Source organism: Poecilia mexicana, unplaced genomic scaffold (assembly GCF_051168715.1).
Source record: "Poecilia mexicana isolate PSO_F unplaced genomic scaffold, ASM5116871v1 scaffold_8, whole genome shotgun sequence".
In the NCBI taxonomy this organism is placed as follows: domain Eukaryota; kingdom Metazoa; phylum Chordata; class Actinopteri; order Cyprinodontiformes; family Poeciliidae; genus Poecilia; species Poecilia mexicana.
In genome coordinates, this window is record NW_028263377.1 from 3061813 (window position 1) to 3072037 (window position 10225).

The 10225-nt window shown below is 40.4% G+C and overlaps 1 protein-coding gene across 1 annotated transcript; it reads right to left on the reverse strand.

Annotated features, from left to right (window-relative positions):
- Positions 1 to 232: 232 nt before the first annotated feature.
- praf2 (PRA1 domain family, member 2) lies at positions 233 to 10030 on the reverse strand. The gene is made up of 3 exons (XM_088008020.1): positions 9817 to 10030; positions 5269 to 5486; positions 233 to 4345 (listed from the first exon to the last, which is right to left on the reverse strand). Exons 1-3 carry the CDS (start codon positions 9993 to 9995, stop codon positions 4206 to 4208), a joined length of 537 nt encoding a protein of 178 aa, XP_087864146.1. The 5' UTR covers positions 9996 to 10030; the 3' UTR covers positions 233 to 4205.
- Between the last annotated feature and the right edge of the window lie 195 nt (positions 10031 to 10225).

The following is a 10225-nucleotide window of genomic DNA, read 5'->3' on the forward strand; positions in this document are numbered from 1 at the left end:
AGAAGGCAGACGAGCTAAATTTTTTCACAGATTATCTGTCACGACATAAAGATATAACATAAATATGTTAAAAACAATTAGAAAAGTTACATATTGCAGTTTTAAACCAGGTATAGGGTTGGGAAAAGGGTAACTGAAACCTCTGCAGAACCCACACATCATGGACACAAACTGTTTACACTTCTACAGGTTTGCAGCACAAGGACAGTCCACCCCCAAATTAGACGACACATTCCAGGAAAAAAAGCATTGTTTTTATTAAGAAAAATTGACATAATCCATACTGGGACAATTAGGCAGATACATTTAATAAAACAGAGAAACAGTTTAACTATACAAGAAAAAAAAAACAACAGAAACGTACACATGTAAAATATTAAATGGCACTTTGAGTTGGAAATGTTAGCCACTGTTTACATAAAAATTCAAATCAACAACTTCATTTACTTCTAGATAAACCAGCTTCGTACTTTATTATAATAAAGTATTGTTCTGGCAGCTCAAGGTAATATGGTCATATTAAAGAGTGAACACACTGGAATACCAAGCTGAGAAAATCAAATGCACATACATTTAGGCCTGTCACGATAACAAATTTTGCTGGACGATTAATTGTCTAAAAAATTATTGCGATAAACAATAATATTGTTTCAAGACCTTTTGACACTGATTTAATGAAAATGACTAATAATGCATGCGATTTCCTGCCATAGATAGATACACTTTATTTTCAAAAGAACACATAACACTGGAACTAAAACTAAACAAATAAAACCAAAAACAAAAACAAAATGGATTCTCAGTCTCCATTAACAAAAAACGTACTTGAATAAAAACTAAACAGCATAAACCCAAAGTGGAAATAAATATTGCATTCAACCAAAAGAGTGCAGATTATGAAGTTTGATGTGCCCTTCAGTAATCACTAGATGTAAGTAGAGAAGATGGGCATATCCGACTACCTAATGCAGTAGTTCATACTACATGATTTTTTTGCCCCTATTTTCTCCTTATCACAATCTTAGATCGTTGGCTGATCTAAGATCGTCAATGGTGATTTCGTAACCGATCATACTGCAGTGTGTGGTGTGTTACCGTAGATCGTCGTGGCTCCGATCTAAATCAGGGGTTTTCCCCGACTGGGAGCTTAAGGCAGCCTGTTGAATGTGACAGGTAGCCAATCAGAATGCGCAGATTCTCTTCCATGATTTCTGAGGGGAAATTATGAGGGGAATCCCAAACAGCTGACACGGTGCAGATGATATGTGGAAACATTAATGTTTATTCAACATTTCGTGCAAAGAATATAGAAATGACCAGAGGAGGAGTTGGAGCCTACTTGCTACCGCAGTTGATAAACCCGGTAACTTTTCAGCTGTTCTTCGTTAACATGACATAAATAGGTTACAATGATTTTCATTCAGTCAGGACCTTACGCTGACTCTAGCCACATGCATCACAGGTGGATTCTAGTAAAGCATTGATTAATGCCTGATTTTAAAATTAGTTAACTGAACTTATAGCCATTATTCTGTGCCCATGAGGCTGGACACCACACGGCACAATCGAACCTGATTGAACCGTTATACCTAGGATTTCTGTTGGCTAATGTGTGGTCTCAGGTGTTGAAAATAGGCCGACAGTCGGCCGACAACTCGTGTTGTGTGAGCTGGACATTAAACTAAGGAAATGAGGAAGGGAGGGTCAGTGGAGAGCACCGGAGTTGAGCCCTTTTTCATTCAGTGTCATCAAGAGAAAGAAAAAAGGCAGGAAGAGACAATAAAGCCGATAATTAAAATGAGGTCGATAGGTTTAATTTATCGTGCGATTAATTGATTTATCATTTGTCGCGACATGCCTACATACATTGCAATATTCAGACCAGGGGTCTGCAACCTTTACATCTCAAAGAGCCGTTTCGTCCAACGACATCAACTCAGTTAGAGCCACTGATGCTCTCAAGTTATCATATGTTTAAGATGGCAGCACAAACCCAACGTCCAGCTGAGACTTATGCCCCGCTCATGCTGAGCCGCCCTTCAGGTAAATTAACAATTTTGTTGTGATCCAGTCACTCATTTACACGGCATCGGTGAGCAGAGTCCCTCACACCACCACTGTTATTTACCAGCTTTATCTAAACATGGAACTTCTTCCTAATCAACAACAGAAGATGGCAGCAGTTTCCAGGCAATGGTCTGGTATAAACAAAGCCTTTGGGGACCAACCAATGCTGGACGTCACATAATAATGTCATAATTTATCATCTAAAAGAAGAAGAAAAAACATCTATCAGACAGCCAAACCTGAAGGAGTGTATGAAAAATGGAACTTTCATCAGGAAAAAAAAAAGAAAGAAAAAAACTATTTGACATTTCCTATTTCGTAAACTTCAGTAACTACTTGCTCAGTTTTACCCGTTCTCCTGGTTCCCTGTCCTTCACAACAGACTCGATAATGATCACCTTTTCACTGGTTTAGGTTTTACTTCTATAAAGGGGCAGTATCACATAAAATGATCTTTTAGAGCTTTACATCATGTTATAATGTTATTACCTCATCAAAAACATACCTGGGGGGTTGTCTTGATTTTTTTCATATATATTTGAGAAATCCTTTCTCAACCATGGGTGGAGCTAGCCCCACCTTTGAGATGAAGCCCATCCTCAGATCTGCAGTTTCCGCCTCACAGAGCAGTTTTCCCCCACATCTCCCCCACTCAGCTCCTTCAGACTAGCCAGCAGCAATTAGCAAACACCTGGTGGAACTGTTCATCTGCTGAGCCCATTACAAACTATTTTTCAGTGAAACGCTGGTAAAAAATGTTCTTAAGCAATTAATAGAGAAGCAATGTTATGACTTTTTCGGAAAAAAAGGAGAATTTAAAGAGACAAAACCCCAACTTCAAAGCGTTAAATTACAAGGTTAAATTTCTTTTAAGTCATATTTGATTTTTATAGTATTTTACAGCCAGTGAAGGTGACATAGTGACATAGTTACTTAATTGCGCTAAAAAAAGGCTCTATGTGCCTGGATAATACATAATTACTGGCCCTTTAAAGGTTAAATTCTATGATGTACAAACACGTAATGCAACAAAATCATCAACTGATGTGTTTAGTGTTATAAAAAGGCCTAGTCAGGGACCCCCCCCCCACCTGCTTGGCCCCGCCCCTTTATTGCATCACGGAGCCAGCTAATCCATGGAGGCTAGTGGGGGGGAGGGCAGTGACCCACAGCTCCCCCATCACCCAAAGGAGGGCACTATTGTGCTGCAGTGTGTGAAAAATATGTTTTAAAGAAAACTAATAAAAAATAAATAAAAACTCAGTTATTGAAATATAAGATTAAAGGAACCAAACACTGCGGCTACACACAGAGTAGCTTTCGGCCAGTTGTTGTGGAACTGAAGGAAAATGTTGAAAATTTCAATTAAGGTGCAACACCTGAACTGATTACATAAACTGTATATTTAAACCCATCAGAACTGGGTTAGAAAATGTCAAGTTAAAGTTAAAATCATTCGCTCTGCAGAGGAAACAGTCCTGTTAGTCTGTCTTCACAAATCTATTTGCAACGAGCTTCAACACATGCTGCTTAACTGAGGGTTTATCACAGGATCACCATTTCCTGCTTCCATCACAGAGTATCACAGATGGGAGGAGGAAATGTCTTTATCTAAAAATAATTATCAATGATTAAGAAAATCATTGATCAGTGATCACATTAGCTGATCTGCTGGAATCTTCATTATCTAAAACTATATTAATAATCAGCCAGACACTGCTCTACATAGAGTTCTTAGCTGTTGTGTGCGTGTGTGTAGGTGCATGTGAGTGTGGTGTGAAACGGCTATGGACACTCAGGGTGTTTGGAGGTCTAGTTCAAGTTAGAAGTTGGAAATCACTGGGCTAGCCTGTTTGCTCCTTCATTGTTACAACATGATGTATTCATGTAAAATTATTTTTTGTTCCAATGGTAAGTCCTGTAAATGTTAACATAACACGGTTTAGACCAGCTGGGTAGGATAACAGATGAAACTACAAAAGGTTCCATAATAAAAAGGACCTTCAGTCCCTTACTCCATAACCATAACCACAGGTGCAAAAATTGTCAAACTATAAAACTTGTCCAATTTGGTCGATTTTCTTCTGGTTTCTGATCAGAAAATAAAGAAGAGGTGAACCTGTACCCCTCCTGGGCATTTAGGAGCCGGCCTCCTGCTCCTGCCCCAGGGCCTCCAGCAGGAGCCCCATGGGGGTCCGCTTCAGGCCGATGCTCTCCAGTTTGTTCTCCAGCTTGTTCTTTAGGTTCCGCAGTCTCATCGACGCATGGACCAGAACCACTGGAAATACACAGGGACAAACTAATCAACCTTTTATGTACATCAAAATAAAGAATAAAAACTTTTGTTTTTGTTCTTTTTTCATTTTACATCCATTATGGTGAAACTATCTTGAGCTGACTTCTGCTATTAGACAATATATAAATACAAAAAAAAAACAAATGACCAGATTCTTTATCAAAACAGAAATGATTTTCACTATTCTCAATGGATAAGGGGCAGAAAACACACGCACAGGTGTCCATGCACAGGTGCATTTCAATTAAAAACATTTCTATTTAGTAATTCAATTCATATAGTGAAGCACCTTTGCAACAGATTCATTATATATATTTGTATTTCTGAACTGCTTATTTCTGTCAACTTAAATTTAATGAACATCCCAATTCAGTTTCTCAGACAATGACAAAATGACATCAGACCAAATGAAAGCGTTAGCAGTACCGGACATGGGGAAGTCATTTCCAAGCAGGGCTTGCGTTCTGACCACACCACAGAAGGGTCAGCACCTTCCTTGAGATCACGGTGCTGGATTGACCAGCAAACACTGGAGAATCTCTGGAGGATCGTCAAAAAGAAGATGAGATGAGCCTGAACTACAGGCTGATCGCCCAATGCTGGACTGAAAATCATTTCATTACTCTGATGATTCACATGTTCTGAGAAAAAATATTTTGTTTTTTATTCACTTTTTATAATCATCATAAATAGCAATAGCAAACATGCCCCTTTATTTATTATTATAGGATTAACTTTTCAAAATGAATTACTCAAATAGATGATATTCTTATTTGCTGGGATGCATCTATGTAGAGAACTCAAAACATGTTCAGTTGCTGAAAGAAAAAACGTCACAATTACCAGGCAGAAAACAAACTGAAGATCTGAAACAATGAATACAGAGTGTGTGTTTGCAGTCTTACTCAGTACTGGGCTTGCTATTCCAAACAGGAACACAGCCACTCCTCCCAACACCGATATGAAGAGGTAACTGGCCAAGAGAATGGCAAGTACAGCCAATAATGGGTGGTTTCTACGGAAACGGCGGATGGGAGCTTTATTCTCTGCAGCCCAGATGAAGCCAAGGAACAACGTGGTGACCACTGTCATCCCAACAAACATTTGGATGGGCTGGAAATACCTGAGGGGAGAAAAACATCCTCATTTCACATGCAGAGGCTGAGCCTGAAAACAACGTCACAAAGCTTCAGAGACGGTTGCACTGACCACCTAGCTTTAAAAAAACCTGACCTGCCCATTCCAATTCTTGCTACACTCATTTTTTTTTTTCTCTAAGTTGCTAAATGTAGCAAGAAAGTCACTGAGTTGGTAACAGTGGGGTCACTATTAGGTGACCCTACTAATAGGGGTCAACGGCAGCCTGTCCCAAGCTGTGAGCATATATTGATTGTTTTTACTAATGTTATTGAAATTTTGTAGTAATTTTTATATTAATTATTAATATTAATTTTTGAACTGAACACTTGTGCTACGACAACAGTTGACCGGTCTGGACCATTTCTTCTTATGAACTTTGTAATGGGACTGTTTATGTTTACATTGAGTAGCCATGCCTGACTCTTCCGCTAGAATTGCATATTCCCGGGTTCAGCTGACGGCACTAAAGCATGAAGGCCTCCTGCGTGGAGCTAAACCTGATATACCACTTGAGCTGCACATGAAAAGATGACGAGGCTGCTGGGCTGGAGTGAAATGGCGTCGAAAACGGCGGCAATTCTAGTCCTGCGTACCCGCTGTCACAACAGGCAACGTTCGCTCACTGGCCAACAAAATGGAAGAGTTAGAAGCACTCTCCAGGACACGGAAGCATACAAGGAATGTAGCATCATGTGCTTTTCTGAAACGTGGCTGCATGGACAAACACCTGATTCAGCAATAGCCCTCGGCCTTCCATGCCATCCGCGCCTACAGAAAGAAGGCAGATTGGCTGTCATGATGAATTCCCATTGATGCAATCCGAGTCACATACACGTCAAAACTCGTGTGTGTGATCTCCTTATTGTCTTTATCATAAAGACAATAAGAAGATGATCCCCTGAGGATGTAGATACACTTCGTGGTGCATTAGAAGCCACTGACTGGGAAATATTTTATAAAACACATGGAGAGGACATTGACAGCTTAGCTGTGTGCACCTCTGACTACATTGGTTTCTGTGTGGATAATTCTATCCCCACAAAAAAGGTCAAATTCTACCCGAACAACAAACGATGAGTTACAAGAGGATTGAAAACTCTACTTAATAACAAAGAGATCCTTTAAGTCTGGTGATCGATCAAAACTCAGAAGCATACAAAAACAACTGATACATAAACTGTGTGAATACAGAGCTGTGTACAAGAGAAAGCTGGAAGAAAAATTCAAAACTAACAATGCTAGAGGTTTGGACGGGGATGAGAGAGATCACAGGACTGAAGAGGAAAGCTAACTGCCCTGCTGGGGGAGATCTCAAATAGGCAAACGAGTTGAACCAGTTCTTAGCCGGTTTGACTCCCAGTTCCTAGTTACAGCCCCTTTTCCCACACATTGTCTGCTTGTAGTTTTACGATTACCAGCTGAAAAGACAGCTGGAGAAACTTCACCTTAGGGAATCCCCTGGTCCAGATAATATCAGTCCTAAGGTCCTAAAGACATGTTCAGGTCAGTTAAGTGTAGTCCTAAAGTACCTCTTTAACTTGAGCCTGAAGCTCCATAGAGTACCAGAACTATGGAAAACATCGTGCTTGGTTCCAGTACCAAAGAAGATTGCTCTGACCTCACATTATGAAGGTTATGGAGAGCCTGGTTTTGGTACATCTGAGGTCACAGGTGGATGCAGATCAAGACCCTCTCCATTTTGCATACCAGCCCCACTTAGAAATGAATAATATAATTATATACTTGCTGCAGAGGGCGTATTCCTCCCTTGACAGACCTGATACAATTGTCCGCATCCTTTTCTTTGACTTTTCATCCGCCTTCAACACTATCCAGCCAGGATTACTACAGGGGAAGTTGGCTAAAATGGTCATAGATGCATCACTCATCACCTGGATCATTGACTATCTGACAGCCAGACCTCAGTATGTAAGATTACAGAGCTGCAAATCAGACTGTCTAATATGTAACATCGGAGCTCCCCAGGGAACTGTGATGTCTCCCTTTTTATTCACCACCTACACTGCGGACTTTAAGTACTGTTCCAAACTGTGCCATCTGCAAAAGTTCTCAGATGACACGGCTATCATGGGGTGTGTGGAAGGGGGACAGGAGGTGGAGTAAAGGACATGGTGCGGAGAAAACCAACTTCTGCTTAATGTAAACAAGACCAAGGAAATGGTTGTCAGTTTCTGCAACAAGAAAAAACATTTGCTCCCAATCTCCATCTCAGGGGCAGATGTGTAGCAGGGCAGACTCTATTTTCTACAGAAGCTTAGGTCTTTCAACATCTGCAGTAGGATGCTCTTCAAGTTTTATCAATCAATCATCAGTGGCTCGTTCCATCTTCAATGCAATGGTGTGCTGGGGTGCTGTAATGAAGGTGAAGGACTCAAACTGACTTAAACTGATAAGAAAAGCTGAGTCAGTTGTAGGGATCAAGCTGGCTCCACTGGAAGAGGTGATGAGAGACATAATGCTGAAGAAGATTAGAGCTATCAAGGATAACCATTTTCATCCACTCTACAGCAGGGTGGACAGCCTGAGGAGTAGACATAGCCAAAGATTATTTCAGCCCAGATGTGCTAAAGAATGCTACAGCAAGTCCTTTCTGCCCAAGGCAGAAAGGACTTTATAATTCATATATAGTCTCTATAGCTGTGCATGTTAAATGTTGATTATATAATTAATGTACTGAGCAATATGTTCATTGTTATTTATTATTGTTGTTATTGTGTGCAATGCTGGGACAAACTAAATTTCCCCCCTTTAGGGGATCAATAAAGTATTATTATTACTATTGTTAACTGCAAACATGCAGACATGACCTGGTGGGTGGGGCTAACAGAGCAAAATAGGACAGTGGCTGATTTTTAGACCTTTGCTGAGGAAGATAAGATCAGTGGATAAGATCAGCTTCACATGTAAGCATCGGCCGATCACCGATCTCACAAAATTAAGGAAATCGCTGCCAATCTATCGGTGCAGCCCTGTTTTAGAACAAAGACTCCTTTGTTCTCCTCAAGTCAGGTTTTAGTTTTCATATGCCACTCATCAGAATGAAGGGTGTCAAACTCATTTTCATTTTGGGCCAAAAATCTGAATGTTCTTAAAGGGCCGGTTGTATATATTGATAAAACCCACCAAACTGTTAAAATATCAATAAATAGCTGTTTGTTTCATTATTCAATAAGCTTTTCATAAAATTAAATCATATTGAACATCTTTTCACACTGGTCAGTCCATCCAGGATTTTGTGAATATTTCTGGGCCATATGATTTTTGTTTTTGTTATAAATATTTGTAAGGAATTTTTATGATATTTGCGCTAATGTTCGATGCTAAATGTAACTTTTTATTATTTGCCATATCTGTCATGTATAGCTTGACATCAAGTCAGGCAGAGGCAGCAGTAACTTAAACCCAATGTTTTTGGCCAATTTTAAGAAAAAATTGCCGTACAAATCAGAAAAAATGTGGGGATCTGTGGATTTTGTATTAATTTTGCAGATTTGTGAAAAACTGGAGGGACTAACTGATGTGATTTGGAGTCTAAAGGTCGACATAAAAAGCTATGGTGGGCCAGATTTGGCCCCTGGGGCTTGAGTTCGACACATGTCCTAAATGAAGGACTTTTCATTCTGAAATATGTTCAGTTATTGAGCCTCACTGTTTACAGCTTTAACTTCTTCTACTCCGGCTGACAATAACCTCCACCTCTACAGCTAACTAGAGATGTGAACCTTTCAGTGTCTAGTAACTGGATTCGATTCCTATATTTAGCATCACAATTCTATTCAGAGTTTTCATTTCAAAAACCAATTTTACCATATAAACGTTTTAGAGATTCTGTTTAAATTATGTGATTGGCAAGAGGAAAAGGATGCAGCCCTGTATGTAAACGTGGACACAACATTTTACACCTAACTGTGATATTCATTTTAGACCGCTTGTTCCAGCGGTCTAAAATGACTGACTGTCATTTTAGACTTCACCAAAGAAAGGTGCCGGTCCACGAACAGCGCCCCTTCTTGGACAAAGATGGACCTCAGCTAACATCTTCCACTCCAACACAGAGCCGAGCAGGGTGAGACCCGGTCCGAACCCCCAGCATCTCCTGCAGCTGTTAGCCAAGGTGGGGGTACTAATCACTCAAACCAGCTGCATGAAACACTGGCTGCAGAGCGGGAGCGGAGAATCCCAAATGAAATGTCCATTTGCACCGAGAATATTACAGAGTTCAGTAAAGTAAAATCTGTGAGAAGGAGAGAAAGGAATGATCTGAGGGAGGACGTCGGGATAATGAAACTTACCCCACAAGGAGCAGGAAGCTCAGCGCGGACAGGAAGTAATTGCTTTGATAATACAAAAGGTTGTTGATCATGCGGTTGTTCCAGCGGTCCAGGTCCCGCACATCTGGCACCGCAAAACGAGCCGAGCTCATCAGAAAATCATCCAGGTTGCGGAGGGGAGGCGGCTGCACGCCTGCCATCTTTCCCAAACCAGAAATAAACTGGATTTCCCAGAATGCAGCACGGTGAAAATGAGAGGTGGGGAGGCGCGTCTCCGTGCAACGGAAGTGAGCTTTTTCCTGACGTTTCATCATGTCTGCTTGATTGAACTCAGCATTAAAAAATGACGAGGCTAAAGGAAAACATAAATATATCAATAAATAAAAAGAAGCGTTTTTCGGAAGAACCAAGGGCTTTTTAACACTCTTAT

Coding starts and splice junctions, on each gene's coding strand:
- praf2 (XM_088008020.1), bottom strand. CDS start 9,995: ATGGCAGGCGTGCAGCCGCCTCCCCTCCGCAACCTGGATGATTTTCTG. Junction 5,487..9,816: donor AGCTTCCTGCTCCTTGTGGG/GTAAGTTTCATT, acceptor TTCTCCCCTCAG/GTATTTCCAGCCCATCCAAA. Junction 4,346..5,268: donor AATAGCAAGCCCAGTACTGA/GTAAGACTGCAA, acceptor GTGTATTTCCAG/TGGTTCTGGTCCATGCGTCG.